The sequence below is a fragment of the Rhyacophila brunnea genome, unplaced genomic scaffold, assembly GCF_057557595.1.
Source record: "Rhyacophila brunnea isolate RB1 unplaced genomic scaffold, BYU_Rbru_1.0 scaffold_18, whole genome shotgun sequence".
Taxonomy (NCBI): domain Eukaryota; kingdom Metazoa; phylum Arthropoda; class Insecta; order Trichoptera; family Rhyacophilidae; genus Rhyacophila; species Rhyacophila brunnea.
The window spans coordinates 7,275,812-7,301,386 of record NW_028232837.1 but is presented as its reverse complement, the minus strand read 5'-3'; the positions used below and the strand labels follow the sequence as shown (position 1 = coordinate 7,301,386).

General features: G+C 36.6%; 1 protein-coding gene across 1 annotated transcript in view; it reads left to right on the top strand.

Annotated features, from left to right (window-relative positions):
• vtd (RAD21 cohesin complex component verthandi) overlaps positions 1 to 22,522 on the top strand; it is a 28,693-nt gene extending 6,171 nt beyond the window's left edge. The window contains exons 5-18 of the mRNA XM_085945305.1: positions 69 to 273; positions 1,069 to 1,321; positions 2,136 to 2,298; positions 2,415 to 2,646; positions 3,804 to 4,024; positions 4,783 to 4,962; positions 5,884 to 5,968; positions 8,710 to 8,787; positions 8,931 to 9,431; positions 12,843 to 13,090; positions 16,509 to 16,655; positions 16,994 to 17,095; positions 19,542 to 19,700; positions 19,898 to 22,522. Coding sequence (XP_085801431.1) covers positions 69 to 273; positions 1,069 to 1,321; positions 2,136 to 2,298; positions 2,415 to 2,646; positions 3,804 to 4,024; positions 4,783 to 4,962; positions 5,884 to 5,968; positions 8,710 to 8,787; positions 8,931 to 9,431; positions 12,843 to 13,090; positions 16,509 to 16,655; positions 16,994 to 17,095; positions 19,542 to 19,700; positions 19,898 to 20,023 — 2,700 coding nt within the window. The 3' untranslated portion in view covers positions 20,024 to 22,522. The remainder of the gene's footprint in view (positions 1 to 68; positions 274 to 1,068; positions 1,322 to 2,135; positions 2,299 to 2,414; positions 2,647 to 3,803; positions 4,025 to 4,782; positions 4,963 to 5,883; positions 5,969 to 8,709; positions 8,788 to 8,930; positions 9,432 to 12,842; positions 13,091 to 16,508; positions 16,656 to 16,993; positions 17,096 to 19,541; positions 19,701 to 19,897) is intronic.
• Positions 22,523 to 25,575: the final 3,053 nt, after the last annotated feature.

Genomic DNA, 25,575 nt, shown 5'->3' with positions numbered 1-25,575 from the left:
AACTATTTGCAATAATATTTTTAACGGTTGGATCTTGCTAAAGTTGCGTCTGTCGTTTCTATTTGCAGAGTAATTTGTTATTTGCGGACGGGCCATCGTTGGATTTGGGCGGAAAGGAATCCATGTCAGTGCCGGGGGTAGGCGTGGGGCCAAGTATGCTGCCTCCGCCTACCCCTACCCCCACCATGCCTAGCTCTCAGCACACCCCCATGGACACGGGACCAGCCCAGTTGGACGATGGGTTCGGCGGAACGATCGGAGATGAGTTTGGACGTGAGTCAACAATTACATAGTATATTTTTATTTTAACTGTTTAGAATTTGGATAGAACATTCACAACTAGTTTGTATTTTAACTATCCTTGGTCCATCTACCCAAATCGGATTGTAAGAAGTGTTTTTTTTTCGAGAGAAAACATGTGTAAATGTGTAAGAGAGCGAGTCAGGGAGAAGACGGGAATGGGACAACTGGGCGCCAGGACAATTGGGCGCTGCACTGTCAAAATGAAATAAATGGACATTCATTACGATTTTATACAGAAAGTAGACAAGGAATTTTAATCAGTTTCTATCTACATACTACTTGGTAGTTTTAATTGATTTTGCTCTTAGCATAATGTTTTCTATTGCGGATTGAGAATTATCATGCTCTTCTCATTGAAATTACTATTTAATTACCGCATTTAAACATAATATGTATGTGTGCATATTTAAATTCACACTAAGTATTAAATATAATAATTTAAATATATGTAAATAATAATATTAAATATATATCTTAAAAGTACCTATAATTCATGAATGTATATTTATTTTCTAATTTCATTTGATTGCGTTGCGCCCAGTTGTCCCGGCGCCGAATCATCCTAGACATAGGGTTTAAATGCAAATTTAAAAAATTGTAGGAATCGTTTATTTTTTGGTCATGAAAGAAAAATGATACTTTCATAATACTGACAGACGTTTACGGTGCCGTAATAGCATATCAAGTGATTGGAGTGTAGAAATAGGTATTCATGTCGATTCGGTATATTTTATGAAATGCTGACCAGATTAGTTGCAATTCCAGATGCGGGCGGTCTATTCGAGGGTGACCTGTTTGGTGATGTGTCAGGAAGCGGTGTTGGCAGCGTGAGTGTGGGAGGAGGTGGCGGGGGAGGGGGCGGCGTGGGTGGGCTGCGGAGAGACCTGGAAGAGGCGGCGGCCGCAGCGGCTGCTACAGCAACCACCCCCCGACGCGGCCAGCCTCCCGGAGCCAACGACTCCGATGACGACGATGATGGAATGGATCATTACGATGGTGGCATGTCTCCATCACACAGGTGCATAAATCATTTTTCTCAATAATCTCTAACCCACATCACATGCGGTGTAATTTATCTTTATTAAATGTTCAATTGAACATTTTTTATTAAATTTAATAAATGGTACACGAGCTTTAAGGATGCAATGTTCTTTATTATAATTAATACATATACAGGTAATTCCTTGACTTTTTAAATGAATTGGTAATATGTAGAGTTTCAATTGGAAGTCAGAAATGTCATAAGTCAAGGAATATCTGTACATAATATGTATTAGAAAAAAAATAAGTAAAACATTTATACCAAATGGGTGTAAAAATAAACCCGTTAATCAAGCCGAAATTTCTTAATATGCAACTGCGGTATTATAACCAGTTTACACGTGCATGGATTTATTGATGGTAGTACGTATGATCGCGGCCGTAACAAGAAAATGCAAGCGTAAACACGTATTATCGTGCAAATTGCAAGACTGCATGTATGGATGAGAAAAGTTCAACGGCTTCTGGATTTTCACGTGATAGATGCAACTCAGATGATATCTGCACATGCGCAGTAGAAATATAATCGTGAACCTGACAACGAACGCATTGGCTTATACTTGAAGAAGAGATTGGCGAGACAGTCAGCACTTTTGTTACAGCAGTTATTGTTGCGATAGTTTATTTGTTGCCAGTAAATCGATGCACGTGTACAGGTGCTATTATTGCAAACTCCTCAAGATAATTCTACGATATGCATTTTATTATGTCTCCGTATGAGGTTTATACCCTTATAGAGCTAATATCGAGTTGTATTGTTATGGTATTATATTGTTTGTGTTATTTGTCAGTTGGGATGGCTCCCCTCATGGGTCTCCGCAGCGAGGGGTGGGCACGAGCGGTGACCAGCTCGGCCCCATGGATGGCATCGCCCCCTCCCCTGCCAGACCCACCATGTCCGATCACCTTCTTCTGCCTCCACCCAGTGTGCCACCACCAAGTGTTCACATGCAGGTAACACCCACTTATTGTTTGGGACAAAATTCTTTTAAATGCATGTTGTTGTGCCATTTTCATAAAGTCGTAACATTTTGTATTGTCACATAACGGCTTGTTGATATTTCCAACAGGACCTAGACGAGCGATCGTACACTCCCTGTCTCCTGGAGAGAGCCCCGAGTAGAGTTGGAGGGGATTTAGGTTTGGCTGGAGCAGCGGAGCGGGAGAGGGAGGAAGTTAGAGAAAGGGAAGCGGCGGGAGAAAGAGAAAGGGAAGCCGAGGGAGAAGGCGATCACACGACATTGTTACACAATGAGGAAGAATCTTTCGCCCTGGCACCTGTCGATGCTTCCATTCTTAAAGGTAACAATAAATTACATTTTTGGAAGTTATAGATCATTACATATCGTGTAATATACATTAGGCATGTCCAGTATCAAAACTAGCAGTTATCCACTACAGTGTCCCATTGTCATTCTTCAATCTAAGTTCTTAATATATACAAAATATTTAACTTTCTATTTGCCATGTAGATGATGTTTTGGTCAAACTATTCTTCTATTCTACAGTGAGCCTACTGCATGACTGCAAATTAAACTACAGTTTAATGCACGAGGATACACATCTTCTCTTTAGCTCACTTCTGTGGCAGACCATGAGTGATGCAGTACGAATTGACTCATTAACTGCTAACCACTTAATGACCACATTTAATTACAATGTTAATTGCTACGCGCTAGGTGCGGTTTGCTCATTGAACGACTTAAGTGATATGTCGAGGTCATGCAAGCTTCCTCATGGTTCATTTGAAAATGACTTTCACGTAAGGAAATAGGAATGGTTAAGGCCATGCATTAGTTGAGACACGGTCTAAAAAGATCGTCGCTAGGCGATGCGCGGTTTGCGGGTCGCGGGTGCAAATGAGGCATGTCAAACCAAATATTATTTGTCTTATAAATCCAACATGTGTCCATTTAATGTTCTGTTTATTGTTTTATCAGTGACAATAATAATATATTCATTGACATGTTTTCTTTTTAAAGTAAATGGGTAACGTTTTAAGTCATCTTTACACGATTTAGGAATTATTACGGCCGTCGCCATCACGAAGCAAAATGACGTCCTTCCAGCTCTACATGCTCTCTCAGAATGGGAGCGAGTGCAAAATTTCGTCGCGCCTATGGTAGAAAATTATTTGGCGTTTCACTGATGAATCACCTTAACGATTCCGCTTCAAAATTTTAATGAAATCATATATTACAACCGGATGTATAAGCTTTTTACATTTTCACGACTAGGTTTACTGTGCGATGACCAAAATCCATTTACACGTTGTACGACGTAATCTTTATTAGAATGTCTACTTGAGATGGCCAAGGTCCACTCTAGGATTTTGCTACAAATGAACCGTCAATCCAAAATGATTCACAGCTACTTTCGTTATAATATAAATTATAAAGGCTTTTTTTTTAAGGCAGGAAGTATTTGCCACTGGGTTTTAAAAAAGTCTTTGATTTCAGGTATAACGAAAGCGAAACGCAAACGCAAGCTAATTGTGGACGAAGTGAAAAACATATCAGGAGAGGAGATGAAGAATCAGCTGTCTAACACCTCAGACATAGTCACCACATTGGACTTGGCACCCCCGACTCGGCGACTCATGCACTGGAAAGAAACTGGAGGCGTTGAGAAACTGTTTGCTCTGCCTGCCAGACCAATTCCATCCAGGACACTCTTCAAGGTGACTATACTATTATAATATAAACCCTTGTTTGCGGAAAATTAATAGAATTTCAAGCTCGTTGATGTGAATAGAGTTGGCCATGGAAAGTATCTTATTGCTGGATTCCTTTGACACCCTTCCAGGTTGCCAAGAAAAGAAAAGAGGGGTTGTATGTCTGCAGTTTGCATTGTTTTTTTTTAAAACAAGCGAATCATTAAAATGAGTGTGTCCAAGTGTGTGACACTTGGGTTGCATACATTTAATCATCATTAGCTTGTTTCAATCCACTGCTGAATGAAGGCCTCCTTAAGCTCTCGGTTCATTGTTCTGCCATAATTTCACTACGGATCATTTTGCACTAGTAAGTTATGTAAATTACCATTTTCACTCCTACGTGTAACATAATAGGCATACAACACAGAGTAAAGGTTATGTTAACAGAGTTTTTATGGGTCATTATCATAACACAACCCATTTGGTCCTTGTACTGGATCAAAGAAGTATTCGTTGAAAAATACATTGCATTTTTGGCAGCCACATGATCGAACCCCATGATCCACGGCTTCAGAGACTACCTTTACCATCTAGGTCACTGTGGGTGCGAACTATCAGTCACGACTAAAAGACTCATTAATTATTTAGTTTTATGTTGCAGTTGCAGCTTGTGGTCACGACAGTATGCAACAAACTGTTTATTTTTGTCTAGTCAACCTCAAATATGCCTGATTGGGAATCGAATGCTCACATAATAAGTAAATGATTGTTTTGTTTTGAAGAACTATCAACGCAACATGTCGTACCGAGCGTCGGAGATGGAAGAGGGAGCAGCGGAGGGCGCTGTTGCTGGCGGGGCGGCTCAGGCGGAACAGATGTTGGCGCAACAGACCAGTCCCACCCAACAGATGCATACGCAGAATGCCAGACGATCCGGAAGGAAGCGGAAACTTGATGAAATGGTATGCATTACGTTTATATTAGGTTTTTTACCCAACCTACCAATTTAACCTAGGCCCAGATGTTTAGTGATAGATACTTAATTATATTTGCTTTCTGTGTATGATATATCGTCTCTGTTCTGGCAGAACACACTAATTGGAGAATACTAGTTTTGAGTAGTTTGACTTTGAAGTTGTTAAAAAGTTTGAAATAATGGTCTATCATGTGAGTTTATTAAGTAATCGTAAAAAGGATGACTTTAAAATAAAGACTGTTTATTTATTAAGAGGTTTCCAGACGGTAAAGTTTGAAATAAGGAACATTTTGGTACTAACTCAATATATCATTTTTTCGAATTAGTGTCTTCTGCCAGAACAGTGACGATATTATATACATGACCATTTTGACAAATGTCACATTATTATGTTTGTCAAGTTTGTCACTATTTAATGGTGGCATTATTTGTGTTAGTTAGGTTAATTTAACGGTGACAAGCAAGATGCCGTAGGTCCCGCTATCAATCCTCAGCTGGTTCGAAAGACAAATTGTTTACCTCTATCTCACTCTTCTGTCTGCCTGTCACTGTTTTGATATCCCTCGAAATGTAAATCTTTTCACAACCGATTATTCTGTCTATGCATTATATAATTATTTGACTTCCATCATGTCAGTTCATTAAATAGTAATTTTGGTTCAAGTCTGAAGTTTGTTTAATGTATCCGACATGAATCTCATGGCTGTCTCATGAAGAGGTTTCTTAACAGATTTTTTCTCACGAGAAATGAAAGTTAATCACTTACTCAAAGGTCTACAATCTGAATTTTCCAGACCCGGAAATCAATTTTGAGACCTACGACTTAATGAGCAGATATATTACTGCTTGGTCATAGCAGCGGCATGTTGATGTTTTTATTAATGTTCAAAACTAAATCTTTTTACAGCCAAATACTACACCTGTTCACGAACCTGAACTACCTGATATGGAGCCACCCACGCCAATACCACAAGACTATCAGCCGTCAATAGGTAAGTTTTTCAATAAGTATTAAAATGTTTCAGTAAAATCACAATTCAAAATCTTCTTTCATAATATCTGTTCTCTAATGGTACGTTTACATCTGACACTTATACCGTTATACTTATTTTATGTGTCGGACATAAAATTTCATTTACTGTTTACACCTGCATGGATCTGACATAAAATTCTGGTATACTTCTCGTTGAAATAAAGTCTCGACACTTTATTCAATGGCAACATTGGAATAAATATATGCGGTGTTTACATATGATATTGTAATTTATTCGGACACTTATTTTGTATACTTCTCAAAAACGTTATGTCAGTTGTCAATATGGGAATGTTAAAAAAGAAAGCAGCGAGTGTTATTATTTTAAGTCTTTTGGCAACAAAAAGGAGGAAAAAATGGTCTAGATGGGTGCGGGAATGGATTCAGCGACGAGAAGAACTAGGTGCCTTCCGTTTAATGTCAGAGTTTAAAATCGAAGATCCAACTCAATTTGTGAACTTTAGTTTGCAAGATTGGACCTTTTGCCAAAAAACAAGACACACAATTCAGAAATGCGTAGAAGAACGATTAACAGTAACATTGCGATATCTAGCACTTGATCGTCATTGCATATTCAATATAATATTATCGTACCTAATACGAGTGCAGGTGTGGGCCAAAATGAATTAGGTAATACCATTTGAAGCGCATTTTTTCTTCACAGAGTGCATCAGAATTAATCGTATGTGCCGAGAACAAGCGATATTTTATTTTCGAACAAAATCCATAGAACACGGCACATCCGATTTATTTCTCATTGTCTATGATTTTTGACAGATCGCTACAGTACATTTATTAACGTAAACGTTGGGCATACATTTATGGTGTACCTATGATTATTGATTGTCCGTTGTTTTAGAAATATACATATGCAATTCACTATGTACCTGTCAAACTACGAATATTGTGTCAGGTACTTGACATAAAAGTAGACGGTGGTCCAACTTCGGTGATATATCGCTCCAAGTTCGAACTTGTCGAAAACGCGGTGTTTACATTTGCGTATATAAGTAGATTGAATAAGTGGTAGGTGAGAGTCGACACACGCAAAATAAGTGGCAGATACAAATATACTTACTGTTTACACTTAAGTGAATATGGTGTCATACATAAATATGACGATATTAGTGTCAAATGTAAACGTACCATAAGTAAAGCATATACCTCCTAAAAATTCTGTAGCTCTGGCAATTACACTCGTGAGAACTGAAAAATCTATCCATGTTCAGACTCTCTTAATGCATCACAATAATTAGGATGACAAGCTATATTCAATGTAATGTCTTCACAAGTCATGTAAGGTCTTGAAGTCCTACCACTACGCTTCCAATATCCGCCACAAGCATCTGTATCAAAGCTTAGTATTTGGTTGCTCTGAGCAATGACATATTAAATGGACAACTCACTTCATACCGACGCGCACGAGAAATTGTGCATGAATGTCATTCACAGATGTATAGGTAGATGTCACGTGACCATATGACGTATCCATTTTCATTATGCGATACAAGCTTCGAGAATTTATAGTAATATAACCTTTATTGTAATGGCGTATTAGTGTCATGAGTCATGACTCATTGCGTTAGAAACAGATTCTCGGTCACTTACGACTTCTCGGAGATTAGACGCAAGTGAGCCCAGCGCATCACAGGCGACTGTCCAATGGTTTCTGTCATTCAATTGCATTGAATAAACATTCATCATTATCTTAAAATGGCATTTTATAAATAATGAATAATACTAACACATGAAAAGTGATATCCCATCTTTCTTGGAGTGTTTAGTAGATTTTTTTTACAATTTTTAACTAGGCACATTGGCATTTTGTAACACAATAATAACGGTGGAGTCGAAACCTGACAGTCAGAAATTTTGTATGGGCAGACCCAGCGGTGTCGCCAGACCGCTTGCAAGCAGAATGTTCATTTGAGCGTAGGATACCGATATTAAAATATGAATTTCGCCATCCGGCAGACCCAACACAAAGTGAGTGTCATTTTATTTTCTAGATGCTTCGTCCATACTAATGTCATTGGCTCTGAGTTATGATGTTGTGTTTCACTATTGTGGAGCAGGATGTATGTGAATTTATACTGTTGACGAGATTATCCGACCATTACCATTAGTATGGATGACGATATTGCACCCACTATCAGGTTCATATTCTCTTCAATCGTATTTTTCACGTATTATAATATCACTGTCAAATTATTATTCCGGGGGCATTGTGGAATTTTAGGGGTTATATTTTTCAGTGCAAATATTGTTAGAATACATTATTTTATACGTACGTGGGAATATTATGAAAATTGGATTGGAATACAAATCGTTAGCTTTAATAGAAGTGCCAAGGTCACGCGCCACAAACATTGTCGCGTTCGCTGAAAGAACCACGAAGTATGCAATTGAGTTTCTCAGCACCAAAACAGTTAATTATTAAATTCTAATGGATTTAAGTTTTGTACTATTCCATTTAAGTCGTTTTTTGCGACCCGGGATTCGCCTTTCGGCATCTTCAGGCGCCGTGTACACTCACCAAAGGCAAACACATACTGGCAACGAACACTCTTAACTCTTAAAAAACAACTTAAGTGGTATAGTACAAAACTTAAATTCATTACAATTTAAATTCAAATTCCATCAAGTACCTTCGATACATAGTATTAATGTAGTTGATTATTATTTGTTGTAATTTTACAGATACTACTGATTTAATGCCACCGGCAACGCCCGGATATCCGCAAACTCCTAGTCATGAAATGGATCCGCAGACGCCAGGTACATTCCCAATGTATTTTTTAATTACTGACTCATTTAAATTGTACCCATGAAAGATTTTATTTATTTGGTATATAATGGTAGATGTCTTTTTGTTTAGGTTTGTTAAGAGTAGCCGAGTAATATGGCATTGATGTTTTCAGGCGGTATGTTGGGCCTGGGTCTTGGTCCCCTCACTCCGGGGGTATTAGGTCCTCTGACCCCCGGCACGTTACTGCAAGGCGGTATAACTCCCGGAGGATTGCAGCACGGAGGGTTGACTCCGGGAGGGTTGCAACACGGCGGGCTTACCCCTGCTGGATTGCACCATGGCGGACTCACCCCTACCGGCTTACACCATGGCGGAATGACACCCGCCGGCTTACACCACGGTGGAATGACCCCAGCAGTTTTACACCATGGAGGAATGACGCCGGCGGGCTTGCACCACGGAGGAATGACGCCGGCAGGTTTACACCACGGAGGAATGACACCGGCGGGTTTACACCACGGGGGAATGACGCCAGCGGGGTTACACCACGGCGGAATGACGCCGGCCGGTTTGCACCACGGGGGAATGACACCGGCGGGGTTACATCACGGTGGAATGACTCCAGGCGGATTGCAGCATGGGGATTTGTTGTCATCGTCATTGCAACACGGTGGTAAGTCATTTTTGTTGTTTATTTTGATACAAGTATTATGTAAGATATTAACCTTTTCATCGCGCCAATGGTCGCCCCAATGTATATCATTTGTCGGCGGCGTGATTTTTACAAATCATAAATCTTATCATAACTCGTTAAAAACTGTCATTAAACATCCGAGAAGCGGTTGAACTGATAAATATACATTCCTAATAATTTTACGACATCTAAAAATAAACAAATACGACTTAAATGAGGCGACAGAGCTTGAACAAACACGTCCCATAGTAAAAAAAACCATGCATAGGTACATACCAGGCGGCCACTGTCGTACTTCAAGTGGCATGGACACTTGCGCCGATGACAAATTTATTAGGGCACAATATGTGGGAACCCCACTTCAAACATAGAACACATTAATATCTTACAGAGCACATAAAAAATATTACGAAATCACTTTATTTATTATTGAGGGGTTATTTCAAAACACTTAACATAAAATTTTATCGGACACATAATATTTGTCATTTTTCTTTTTGTATTTTTAATGGTAGATTGGGAACATACCCGACACCGCCTAAATGCTTTGACTTTTTTCTCAGTTGGGGGAACTTGACGAGGCAAATGTTTTAAAAGTTCTGTTTTTAACATTCTTTTTGGATTATTACTGGAAGAAGGTACATGTAATGATGTTGAAGGTTTTGAGGCACTACCATATTTTTCTATTAATTGACGAATTACTTTAATCTGAAAATCGGCCAAAGAAGTTTTTTTACCGGTTATGACTGTGTAAATAATACTAGCATTTAATAAAAATAAATCATTGATGTGGAAACCAACTTTTTTGTTCCACTTAATTGTTTTTCGCATGCACAACAGACTACTCAACATCATGTCAACTTTATTGACAGAGCCCATGTTTTTGTTGTAATCGACAACGCACTTCGTTTTTATAATGGGTAGTCCCGTGGCTCTATTGGTTTTATGTGTGGGCACCATTGAGTCGTCGTGCATGGTAGTTATCATGTGTACCTCCCTTTTGTCATGCCATTTCAACACAAGCAAAGGGTGTCGGTTTAAAGATTTTATTTCACCCTTTTTTAATTTTTTAATTTTCGGCATTTGCTTCCGATTGCTGCGAACTGTCCCGCACGCATTTGTTTTTTGTTTAAACAAATGTTCAAATAATTCTGGGCTGCTGTACCAATTGTCGCAAAATAGTTTATGGCCTTTACCAAAATAGTCCCTCATCAATGTGGTCACAAGAGCCCCAGACACACCCAACTTTTCACTATCTTCTTTACATTAGTGAGCCTATATTTTGTGACTGGGAAGACATATTTTCAGGCCAAGTGGCAGTAATATACAGAAGGGCCATGCCGGTCACCGCGTATCGAAAAATGCACTGCGAGCGTGCCCGCCGGCGCTGTAGAACAACTCTAAGGCAGGTCTTCTTTGCCGGTCACCGGTGACCCCCATGGCCCCCGGAACGTAATCCAATGCCGGTCACCGGTGACCCCCATGGCGATCAACGTGTTAAGTACTATAATACTTTCATCTATACAGAGGTTTTCATTCGGCAACATCGAGTCTTTGAACAAATTTCTGCAGTGGTCGAGAAGTGTTCTAATTTTGTAAAGTCTATCACCGGCAGGGGTTTCACTGTCAGAGTAGTGAAGCATTTGCAAAATTAGCTCATAACGATCTCTGACCATCGTTTGGCTAAAAATTTTTGCATTTAACAAAGGGTCGGTGCTCCAGTGTTCCTCTATTGTAAGACGGCGGTTTCAAGTCATCAATAGGGTAACAGCGTAAAATATGTACAATTCGCTTATGGAAGTATCATACCAGTTATGAATTCGCGCGTTAGGTGTGTGGACTTGTGTGTTGGTCAGTTGATCGTGATAGCCGTTGGTAAAGTTCACTATTTTACCCATTATGTCTTCATTTAAAAAGTGTGTGAAAAACTCCATTTCACTTGAATTCTAATTCAAGCCTACACTTGGATTAACACCAGTGTTAAAACTGTCAAAGTCATACACAATTGGCACAAATGGTCCCGCGGTCCACGGTTGACGTGGAGCCTCTGGTGCTTCATGTCCAGAGGTGGAAGTGGAAGCCTCTCCCACATTATGGTCAATATCAGAAGGGTCGTCAATATTGTGTGATTCTGCCAGCCCTGTTTCTCCTTCATCATCAGTTTCCATTTCATAATTGGAATCCAAGTATTCAATGGATTCTTGGGCTTCCTCATCGGATACACTATCACGTGCAGACATTTTGATCGCAATGTACAAAAATTAACTTTAAATATTTCACTACACAATGTACCTACACGAACTTATTGTCACTATTACAAATGTATATAAAAATATATATGAAGAATCTGTGAACTCGAAATTATATTATTGAAATTTAAAGTACTACTTAATCACATTTTACACTAATTTCAATGGGTAAAATGCATAAAATCTCCAATATTATGATTAAAATAATTACACTTAATCACAGAATCGCGTATTCAAAGTAATTTTATAAAAGCCGAAACTGAATGGTATCGATAACCGTACGAAACCAGACACACACTGTTGAAATACTATCACCGCACTATTCCAAACAAAGCCGAAGTCGGAAATGACATCACGCGCCTGCGCATATTGCGCAACCAACTAGCGGAGATATTTGAATCGACAAAACTGATTATTTGTATTTTGAAGGAAGTCGATATAGGTCGGGTCTTTGCTATATTACGAACTATTTCATAATGTTTGGATGACAGAAATCAACAGATGTCAGTAGAATAATAATGAAGCAAGTTCGTAAAACAAATTTCGTCTCTGTTGCTTACCAAATAACGAAAATACAATAGTAGAAACTTACTGTCGCCTCTAGGCGACGCTCGCGGCTTACGTACACGGCGATCACCGGCATCTCTACATGACGCGCGCGAGGAATAGATTAAAGGAGACTATAGTGACACGAAACTGTAAACTGTAGTACACAATTTATCGCTCATACTTTGAATGCAATATGGTGCACTGTTGCATTCACGCTGTGTGTTGCAGTACATTGAGTTACATGCGTTTTGTAAATGACAACAAAATCACTTTGTCAAACTTGATGTGTTGCAGTTGAGATGAATTTGTATGTTTGACTCAGCTAAATATTATGATGATGTCCACAAAGCTGCAGAAAAGTGAGGTTGCATTGAATTATTGATTTTTAATGCGCAATTTAAACAAGTGCCTACGATTAACGACTGTAAACGCGTACTTATGAAGTTGTGAATCTTTGGTTCGAAGCCTAAGTTTGGAAAATTCACATCTTGTGTGTGCTTCAATGTGTGTTTGCTCCCAGAGCTTGCTCTCTCAATTAATCATTACATCTCTGAATTTAGGATGCGTATAATAGTCCTTATTCTTTCCATAGGTATGACGCCTGGAGGTTTACAACACGGCGGAATGACCCCAGCTGGCTTGCAGCACGGCGGCATGACGCCGGTAGGCTTGCACCACGGAGGAGGGATGACTCCCGCGGGGCTCCAGCACGGCGGTGGCATGACGCCTGTCGGCTTGCAGCACGGTGGCATGATGCATCACGGTGGAATGACGCCGTCAGCTCTGCAACACGGGATGGTGGACGATATGCCCATGATGCCGCATCTTCCACCAGATCAGGTTCGTATTTTCAAATATACAGTCGAACTCGGTTATTACGATACGGATATAGCGAGATCTTGGATGTAATGAAGAAACATTCGTTGACATTTTAGTTTATACATTTATTCACTTTTATAATGAGCTATTTATCGGATATACCGAGCAAAAATATCATCAAAAATTTTCTTAAAACTGTTAATGTGTCGGTCGTTTAAAAACATTTTCGACCCTAACCAATAAAATCCGACCGCAGTGGTGAAGGGTGGAGGTAGGCTCTTAAGATCCGCCATAAATAGTCCACACTAAACTTTGTTAGTCATACGTATTTGTTTTCATTGAAATAAGACTACAATTTACAGATGGTGTTGGTTAGTTTTTAAAATTCAGTTAATTAATTCATGATGCAATCAGAAGCGTGCCCGCTGCCTTTGATTTTTATTTCATTTGTCCAGAGAATCATGACGGTCACAGAACAGCGGGATTCATTCACTCTGCCGAGAATTTTAGAAAATACTCGCTTCATAAACACTCTACTGACAATAGTTCCGTAAACAGGAGCTATAATACTCCCATTTGAGTCAAGAAGCTGACTTTTGAATCGAGCCAGCTACAAACAGAATATACCATATATACCAGAACAGGATGGAAAGTCTTGGTCGCTCAAAGGATGGCGAAATTTAAATGTGGTCACGAACCTCAGCCATGAGTGCACGACCAAGAAGAGAGATTTTCAAAGTGAACTTATTCCACTTCAACAAATTTTTGGCAAAAGCCAAAAAACTGTTTACGGTGTTGATGTTACATATGTTTTTTGAATTGGAATAAGTTACTTTTGTAACCAACACCGATTTTTAAGTTGATTTTGCTACTGAATTGAATCCTATTAGGTTCTTCTATACAAAAAATACTTGTTCAAAATTTTATCCTGCAACTCATTTTCGTCAAGTAGTGGAATAAGTTCACTTGAAAAATATACCCCTCATATCCTTTGGAGCATAGAAAGACATGAAAAGATCATGGCAGACATCATAGCAACTGTTGAACTAAAAATCCCCTACTCTTTCATATCTATGCCTTGGTATATGCACATATTTACGACATGACAACTTAACCTTTCTAACGCGGCAACTGACTTTAGTCAGCCTATACGCGCGAGTCATCCGCGCGTCAGCTGACTAAAGTCATTTCGATTTTCGTTTGCCTAGTACTCCTTTCGGCCAGGCGCGAATAATTCGAACATTGATTTAATTTATTCAGAAATCATCCTTCTCTTGACATCTGTCAATGGATAGCCTAAACTTTTGTTCTATCTAATTTAAATAAATATTTTTCGGGAGCGTGTCTTGAATAAAAAAATATCAGTCATCGGGCCAATTCAAATTTGCCGCGTATATAGTGTCTTATCGCTTCTTAGTGCATGTGCGTCGAAGACATTTGACTGACGTGTTTGTAACGATACGAGTTTGCGATATAATAAGTTATATTGTTTTTTAATGATTGAAAAACTATTTGGTGCGTAAACTGTTAAAAAGAATATTCGAAATTTACATTGATCAAAGTGAATTTACAAAATATTTTTACAAAAGGAATGCTTTTGGAGATTGCATTCATTCGCCTATCTGCTATTATATTATCCGCGAGTAAATAGTTTCGGAAAATAATTTGAACAAGATGTCATTTAAATATACCTAGGAGTCCGCGATTCAATATGTCTCTTTGTTTATCATTGATTAACATTTTTAAATACTATTTTCTGGTTATAGAATTAGGTGAAACAGACAAAAATTATTTATTTACCCTAGTTATCAGCCATTTATAAAGAAAAGACACGAACAATCAGATGCCCGTTCCCGCATAAATGCGGAAATTGTCGTATTACGCTACACCAGGTCCCGCGCTACTGAATTTTTATACACTGCGCGGCAAATCATCGTCTGCTGGTGTGAGACAGACACTTGAGAATTATTTTTTTCGTAACACTATTCAAAAGGGTTTGATTCATGACTACTATTTTTTTTTATGGAGAATTCTTCTTATATTTATAGTCGAAAATAACTCGAGTTACTTACTATCATGTCATTATAATAAAATAAGAGATTACCTATTCTAGTACCAGTGGGTCTATTCTATACTTATCGACCGCTAAAGTGATAAAGTAATAAATATTATCATACTTAGGGTAGGTTTGTATCAAAATGTTAGCACTTATTGTAACAATTACACGAAGTTGGTTTTTATTGTTGCAATAAGTGCTATATTTTAACAGCACCTATCTTGCTGCTGTTGAAATATCGCACTTATTGCAACAATAAAAACCAACTTCGTGTAATTGTTACAATAAGTGCTAATATTTTGATACAAACCTACCCTAAGTTTGATACAATTTATCACTTTAGTGTTCGATAAGTATAGAATAGACCCACAGGTTATTGAAGTAATATAATAAAAAAAAAAACAAATGAACTTGAAAATAAAATTGTGGTGACTATAAAGCATTTAGAAGTGCAAAAAGTGTTTGAAATTTAATATTTTACGAATTGTAATAGCCTAATAGGTATTCGAAAAATAAACCGTTTTGTTATAAACTATGTGTCATTCGATTCCATTCAGTTCGGGGTCAATGGTAGGTACAAACCAGGCACTGGTGGTAAGTACATTACTCTCAAATAGCCAGTAGTTCTCAAGGATGATTTATTTATACTCGACCTGCAGTGCTGCAATGTGTATGGGAGTTCAAATAAAAGTTACACAGTTTGAGATGTCCTGGATGCTATAAAAATGAGCTATTTATGACTGATATTTTTTTAACACACTCAACAAAAATGCTCATAAAAGTCATAAACCATATTATTATTCATTATGTGTATGACATATTTGTCGAAATCGTAGCCGTAGACTATAATACTGAACTGTTCTTACACTTGTTAATCTGTCATCGACGCATTAGTCCAGCACCATTTCGTAAGTGTCATGGCGCCGCTCGAGTAAGCCGGCATTTTTTCAATGAAGAAATCTTGTTCGTGATTTCTTATCAGTTTTAGGCGACGAATGTTTATTTTTAGAGTCACATAAAATATTAGGTTCTGTCATAATCATTTTTGAACTTGACTCCGATTTTTTACTACTCTATTTGTGTATGTTTGACTGACATTTATTACGATTTATTGATGCTTGAAATAACAACGCGCACTGTTGTACTAAGTCGGGATTCGTAACGCTTAGAAAGGGTTAAGAGGGTCCCCAAAGTTGACAATAATTTTAGATCCTTACCGTCATTGGTTGAATTTTTAAAGAAGTTGGCAGCCAACAAAATTGCTTGTTTAAAAATATATCTCTGTTTTGTGCTTAACTATAATTATTTATGTATCAAAATAATTAAAAGAAAAAAACTTTTGCTTTTTAACCACATGTTTTTAATGCAATATTGTTGTTTCAGGTATCTTCGCTGCTGGGAGACGCTGATGTGGGTGGCGTGGGAGTGTCGGGAGCACCGCCCACCCCGTCCCGTGGCGACCTCGAACACACCATACCAATGGAACCTTTGCCGCTACATTCTATCGCTGAGCAAACACATCATTACCAAGTTAGTAGACAGTCAAGTTATACATAGCTTTTCGTTTAACAGTACTATCAGAATGTAAGGATTAAACAGGTCCCTGACATTCCGCATTGGATGTTCCTCCTTTCGGATATCAAGCTCTTTTTGTGAAGTACATACCATCTCACGTAATGTATTCAAAGCTGTTGACACTCGATATTCTGCCTGTCACTAATCAGGGAGAAATCTTAATGTTACATGATGTGCTCTTGCACATAACGATGGTTTACTTTGCGTTGATTTTTTAAGTCAATTTGAGACAGTCTTATTACGCATGCTAGAATTTTATTTTTGATTGATGTTAAATGTATCTTTTGTTACAGTCGGGGGTGGGTGGTGTTTGTATGGCGAATATGGGCTACGAAGAAGTCAACCAACCACACAGTCCGCAGGATGATTATGAATTCCCTCCCAGTGCTGGACATGTAAGAATAAAATTATTTTTTTTGGTGTTAGTCAAGGCGCTCGCTTAGGTCCACTTCTGTTTCTGTGAATTTTGCCATAAGCATTGCATACATTTAAAATGTGACACAATACAGCTCACTATTGAAGGATTTAACCTTTCTAACGCGGCAACTGACTTTAGTCAGCCTATACGCGCGAGTCATCCGCGCGTCAGCTGACTAAAGTCATTTCGATTTTCGTTTGCCTAGTACTCCTTTCGGCCAGGCGCGAATAATTCGAACATTGATTTAATTTATTCAGAAATCATCCTTCTCTTGACATCTGTCAATGGATAGCCTAAACTTTTGTTCTATCTAATTTAAATAAATATTTTTCGGGAGCGTGTCTTGAATAAAAAAATATCAGTCATCAGGCCAATTCAAATTTGCCGCGTATATAGTGTCTTATCGCTTCTTAGTGCATGTGCGTCGAAGACATTTGACTGACGTGTTTGTAACGATACGAGTTTGCGATATAATAAGTTATATTGTTTTTTAATGATTGAAAAACTATTTGGTGCGTAAACTGTTAAATAGAATATTCGAAATTTACATTGATCAAAGTGAATTTACAAAATATTTTTACAAAAGGAATGCTTTTGGAGATTGCATTCATTCGCCTATCTGCTATTATATTATCCGCGAGTAAATAGTTTCGGAAAATAATTTGAACAAGGTGTCATTTAAATATACCTAGGAGTCCGCGATTCAATATGTCTCTTTGTTTATCATTGATTAACATTTTTAAATACTATTTTCTGGTTATAGAATTAGGTGAAACAGACAAAAATTATTTATTTACCCTAGTTATCAGCCATTTATAAAGAAAAGACACGAACAATCAGATGCCCGTTCCCGCATAAATGCAGAAATTGTCGTATTACGCTACACCAGGTCCCGCGCTACTGAATTTTTATACACTGCGCGGCAAATCATCGTCTGCTGGTGTGAGACAGACACTTGAGAATTATTTTTTTCGTAACACTATTCAAAAGGGTTTGATTCATGACTACTATTTTTTTTTATGGAGAATTCTTCTTATATTTATAGTCGAAAATAACTCGAGTTACTTACTATCATGTCATTATAATAAAATAAGAGATTACCTATTCTAGTACCAGTGGGTCTATTCTATACTTATCGACCGCTAAAGTGATAAAGTAATAAATATTATCATACTTAGGGTAGGTTTGTATCAAAATGTTAGCACTTATTGTAACAATTACACGAAGTTGGTTTTTATTGTTGCAATAAGTGCTATATTTTAACAGCACCTATCTTGCTGCTGTTGAAATATCGCACTTATTGCAACAATAAAAACCAACTTCGTGTAATTGTTACAATAAGTGCTAATATTTTGATACAAACCTACCCTAAGTTTGATACTATTTATCACTTTAGTGTTCGATAAGTATAGAATAGACCCACAGGTTATTGAAGTAATATAATAAAAAAAAAACAAATGAACTTGAAAATAAAATTGTGGTGACTATAAAGCATTTAGAAGTGCAAAAAGTGTTTGAAATTTAATATTTTACGAATTGTAATAGCCTAATAGGTATTCGAAAAATAAACCGTTTTGTTATAAACTATGTGTCATTCGATTCCATTCAGTTCGGGGTCAATGGTAGGTACAAACCAGGCACTGGTGGTAAGTACATTACTCTCAAATAGCCAGTAGTTCTCAAGGATGATTTATTTATACTCGACCTGCAGTGCTGCAATGTGTATGAGAGTTCAAATAAAAGTTACACAGTTTGAGATGTCCTGGATGCTATAAAAATGAGCTATTTATGACTGATATTTTTTTAACACACTCAACAAAAATGCTCATAAAAGTCATAAACCATATTATTATTCATTATGTGTATGACATATTTGTCGAAATCGTAGCCGTAGACTATAATACTGAACTGTTCTTACACTTGTTAATCTGTCATCGACGCATTAGTCCAGCACCATTTCGTAAGTGTCATGGCGCCGCTCGAGTAAGCCGGCATTTTTTCAATGAAGAAATCTTGTTCGTGATTTCTTATCAGTTTTAGGCGACGAATGTTTATTTTTAGAGTCACATAAAATATTAGGTTCTGTCATAATCATTTTTGAACTTGACTCCGATTTTTTACTACTCTATTTGTGTATGTTTGACTGACATTTATTACGATTTATTGATGCTTGAAATAACAACGCGCACTGTTGTACTAAGTCGGGATTCGTAACGCTTAGAAAGGGTTAAAGAATCATTCTATAGATGTTCTATAAATGATTGGTGATTATTTTGAACATAAATTTTGGTTTCAGTTTGTTCATTTATATTCGGTGATAGAGATCACATGACATCACATTACATTGACAATAAATTAACAATTTTTAGGAGCCCCCCTTTTTTGCCATGCTTTTAAATAATAATGTTGTGATGTAATTACAGCCTGGAGAAGAGCAACTCCAAGACGAGACTGACGAGCAATTCGAGGAGAGGGTTCTGAACAAGCGGGCGGCACAACTCTTCGGACAGATGCGTTCAAAATTAGTCGATAGAGGGCTTTTGATGCTCAGCGAAATGACACACAGAAATAGACGCAAACAGGTAATGAAAATTCTCACATCTGAAAATATATTCAGGATATGTCTCCATTCCACTTTGTCTTCACCGACTTCAACATGTTCACTGCTTTCGAACAATATGTTTCTTTCTACGTAACCCACCCATTTCAGTTTAAATCTCTCGACAAATATTTTTCTTTCTGGTCTACGTATTGATAGATTGAATTATTGTGTCAACAGGTGGCCCAGAAATTCTACAGTCTACTGGTGCTGAAGAAATTCCAAGTTCTGCAGATATCGCAGGAGGAGGCGTACGCGGACATCCTCATCACCAAAGGGAAGGCGTTCGACACCGACTCCTTATAAGCACCAAAACGATTCAACCCTCATCCATTTCGACCGAGTGCAAATTAGGATCATACTCATTTAGACTTTCGGTCCGCCAGTTATCGATTGTTCCCTAACGGCGGCCGTACACACTGTGCAAACATTTTCATATTATCGGCTCACATCTGATGGGCCAGTTTTTACGATACGGTTTTTGTGAATAATTAATGATACGTTATTTGAAATTTATGGTACGCTCGCGCGGCATTATATTATATGAAGATTTATTTAATTATCATTCGTCTGGGTCTCGATCAGTGAAACCGGTTGCCGTAACTGTCGTCCGCTCAGATTGTAACTTTCATACATGTCTGCGAATATCACAATATTACATTTATCATGAGAATTCTGTTACATGCACAGCGAAGTGAAGTGACAAACGTTGGTTGGTCGCTATAGATACGGAGCTGCTGTTTGGTTCGGTGATTGTATATAACAAGGCGAAAAAAAACAAATTATTAACGTCCATTATACGAATCTCAAGCTATATTATTAATGATAATGTAGGTGAATTTTACTACCCATTTAAAATGCCATTTTTGATTAGCGGTATTATGAGGTATTTTGTATTTACAGTATATATCCGGATTTACTATAATTTTTCTTACTACTTACCTTGGTTACACCTATGTCACAAACTGACCTATTACTAATATTAAAATATCAGGAATAATATAGGCTTTACAAGTCATTTCTCCTTATTGTTCAAACACACAATAATATCTTGGTTCCAAAAAACTTGGAAGATTTTTTTTTAGGTATTTTGCGAGTACCTACATATATCGGATAGAATACCATCAACCATGTTAATTTAATATCGTCGTAATTTATTATTTTCTCATATAGTATTTATTGTGATGTCGGCACTTGGGATGGGCAGTGTGCACGTCAATTTCTCCACTAGAGGCTCTTTTAATCGGTGACACCCCTTTTGCCACTCGTCTTATCTTTTTTTAATTTATTGGTCCTATCGATCTGAAATTTTTGTCGATCGATTATTTTTCGCTGACCGTTTCCAAATGTTAATGTAAAATAAATATGCCGTTGATTTATTTTCTGAGATAATGAAAGGCAGTATGGGTGTTTTGCCACGTTGCCTCCTGTGAAGTTTCTCACGTAGCTCGCTTTGTTTTACAGTGGAGACAGTGGCCAAATAAATCTTCTCATTCTATATACTGAACCCTTTCACTGATCGAGCTCTACTATACGAATGTATCTATTTCAACCTATTCTTTCTATCGTAATAAGATATTTTTTTTAAGTCGACAGTTATATCAATTATTATTACTAATTATTTAACACTTTTTTCCAAAAATCGATTGTTAATCGACTCGTGTATGTATGTAGTAAAAAAATGTACAACATTTTCCTGTAATTATTTTAAATTAAAAAAAAAAAACAAAATAGTTGTTATCAAGCTATACCATTGTCATTGGCTATTCTCAATCTTATGTCGGATGAAGGCGTCTACAAGAATTTTATTTTATTTACTAGCGGATATTGGGGAATGTATGTTTAATTTAGTGTCAGATTGTAGTAATAGATTTTCGACGGTTATGAAGAAATTATTTCAACGGTTCAGTTACTATTTATTACATATTACAAACAGTGGCGAAGGGTGGAGGTTGGCAGTGAAGATCCTGCCAAAGTAATGCATACTTATTTATTTTCATTGAACTTGGAACGGATGGTTTTTAAAATTCGATTATACTCCGCTTAAACCTAACCATAATTGATGAAATATTTAAAAAAAAATCCAACACATATCTATTATAATTCGCTTTAGACAAGGTTTAATTGAATTTTAAAAACTAACGCAATACTCTGCAATTCATATTTTTTCTTTTTTTCTTACAAATACGTATGATTGACTAAGTTTAGTTTGCACTATTTATGGCAGGTTTCCACAGCCTACCTCCACCCTTCGCAACTGGTACAGGTATCTACTATAATGCAGACTACACAGGTGCGTAATTTAGATATAACGTCGATTACGCACGCTATGCAATTTATCACTGTGAAAGTTAATAAATAGGTAGTTAAAGTTTTATGTTATTATTTTAAAACAGTATTTTTTTGAGATACTGCTTTCTGACATTTTTTTATAATCAATAGACAATTCCGAACATCTGAAAACAATGTTTTGTTTTGGTTTTCAATTGCGAATAGCTGATGACGATCTTATACAACACTTTATACATATTGACATTCTGAATTTTTTTTATAGAGTTTTATATACCTACCTACATAAATAAAATTGATAATTTATTGAAAACTTTTTCGATTGCTGATCTTTTCTAGTATTTTTTAAGTCATTGTGTTTCCAAATGTTTTTTTTTTATTATTTACTTAACAAATATGTTTCGAATTATGAATGCACACGCAAAATCAATTAACCGTTTGTAAGTGAGCATTTTTTTAAAACAAATTATATAATTTTTTTTATTATCCTGAATAAAAGATCTCAAGAAAAATGTTAATAAATGTTTTTTTTTTATTATTTTCAAATATGACATGTCTTTTTACACACACTGTACATGACACAAGGCATGCTAATTTCTTTTATCAAATAACGAAATGTAATTTATTTTTTTACACTTGATACACCATTTGTTTTGAAATATTACGCAATACGATTCTGGCTATACACGTTACTCTGTCAGTAGGTATTGTCTTGAGTCGAAAAAAATTGTTGATTTTACATCTAACATCGTCACTTGTTCTAGTATACCAATGTTGGAAATCGTGCACCATGTTTATTTTTCTCTTATATCCATTATCTGTGTCAAAAACGTGCATCTACCAGATAGTCACAAAAACAAAACACTATTCATATGCTGAATGCTTTAAAATACCCTGGATAATTTTTTTTAAAGCTCAGAACTATTTTTTGTAGATACACTCTTTTGACTCAAAACCTATGATAGAATAATAAACACGATTTTGGATGTTTACTGTTTTTCTTATCGTGATGTTGCCTACAGAACATTGGACTAGTTGAGGTGTCTGGTTATTATATAAACATTATAAGTTTACATAAGGTCAAAATCTAATAAAAAATACATATATTGTGGGGTTACTGCCAAAAGTTGGTAAGTCTCTAAATCATGTCATGGAGTAATTGCAGTATGAAGTTTGACATGCCCCCTAAAATCAGGCATAATGCTAATTTCTTTGTGTGTTATATTATATCAGATGAATTTTGTCATTTATAGACACATAATCCATTGTTAACTCTTAAGTACCTAAATTATCAACTTACCAACTTTTGGCAGTACCACGAATTATATTCTACACAATATAATGTGTTATAATCTACAGTAAAGCCTCGTTAATTCGAAATTGACGAGACCGAAAATTGAATTACGAAATGTATGGCAAAAAACAGTAATTTTATAAAGATTTTTTTATTGCCATTTTCTAACATTGTTTCCATTTCACAGGTGACCATTATTGTTCATTCATCGAAATTAATGGAAATCGATATAAATAGATTTAAAGAATTTTGGCAAATATTAAAATTTACAGCGAGTTTCGAATTAACTGTATTCGTATTAACGGAGTTTTATTGTATAATTCCTGAGTCCTTATCGAATTGTACCATAGACACCTCATTAAATTAAACAGTCATTGATTTAAAAAACTAGTAAATACCGTGTTTGTTGTCAACCCCATTGGTGTAAAAATATGTTTCTCAGTTGTGTCTCGTTGCAGGATATCGTAAATAAATTATGTCACTTACATATTCTGTAATTGGTGGAAATAACTGTCCTTTTTTTAATGAAAATTAAAATATATTTTCATGTTGAATCTAGTAGGAATAAAAAATAAAATTGTAAATACATATCCCACGAGGGTTTTTAAATTAAGAAATATTTTCTTATTACATATTTTCAATCGTCATTATTTTATAGTAATTAGCTAAATAATACATAAGTAAACTTTCATATAGTCCCGTCAATAGTAATTTTTATTAATTTTATGCTGTCAATTGTTTTGTTTCTTTATTGACATGGTAATTGTAATTGTCATTACAGTAGAACCTTGATATAACGGACTAATGCTGGTGAGGGGGTGTCCGTTAAAGCCGAAAGTCCGTTATAACAAGAAATCACATTTATTCGTCTTTGGATGATATATCCAGATACACCCGTTGGGAAGTGACGTTAATGTTCAATGCCGACGCGCTTGCTTTCGGTAATGCTGTTTTGATAAAAGAACTTTTGAAGTCTACTGCTTTTTTTATAATCAACTCTCTGAAATTACGAAAATATGTGTAATATAGTTCAATTATCTGACAAAATAAATACTCAATAAATATTATTGGATTATCATGCACAGAACATTTTTTGCAAGCGGTGACGTTTCAGCGTTTTCATATTCGACCGGATATTTTGTCCGTTATATCCTAAGTCTATTATATCGAGATTCTACTGTACTGACAATTTGAATTTCATTCTTCAACTCGGATGGAAATGGATGACTATGGATTACCCGATTAAATTAACTCTTCAATATGTATTAATATTCCACAAACAGTATAGTTTCTATATCGTTTGAGACTTTTACGATTGGCTGTTATTGTATTTATTTCTTGGGCTGTCACCGTGTGTTAATCCTCCTTTCTTCGATGTTTTAGGCAAGTTGCAAGGCTATTATCAAGAAATAATCTATTAGAATATACTGTTACGTGCATGAATGTCGGCTGAGTAATATTGGCATGCTGTAAGAGCCGTTTCATACGGGACATCTGTGTCCAGCCACCGGTATGTCGAGCGGCTGCATTTACACATACATTAATGGGCGCGTTCAGACGGACACACACGAGTGTCACGTTAATTTATATCTAAATGCGGCATCTCGACACACCGGTGGCTAGACACAGGTGACCCGTGTGAAGCGGGCTTAAATGACGAGTGTATCTGTCTGATTTGAGTGACCGTAATGGAACTGAGATATGAAGTGACAAAATAATATAGAATTAATATTGTTAATTTGTAGAAAGATGTAACAAAATTTGAAAATAAGCTAAAAGCAACATTATGATTCTTATTTTTGTATAACAATAATTTTCAAATCTTACTAATGCATTGAACACGTAAAACAATATGTACATTCATATTAAGATGTTTTCGTTTATGTGGACTGAGCACATGCGATAAACTATGCAAAATAGAAGTGTTTTTTGTTATTCCATGATACCTCAAATACAATAAAATTGTGAAGTTGGAAATTAAATTCGAATTATGAATTAAGGCCATTTTTGAATAATCACCGATACTGGTCTGAGAGCATGATGCAGAACCATACTTAAGATTCGCGCCTGTCTTTAAGTGGCCTATATCGGCAAATTAGATTGCGTCACCGCATATACATATAGCAGGTAGTAAATCTCTGGAAAAAGGCAGTGACCCGGAATGAAATGATTTTAAATACGGTCAAGATACTAAGTTGAGCTAAATTAACATCTTTTTATGGTGCCGATTGCCAGGTTAATTCAGATGGTTCTGCATCGCGCTCTAAGACAAAAC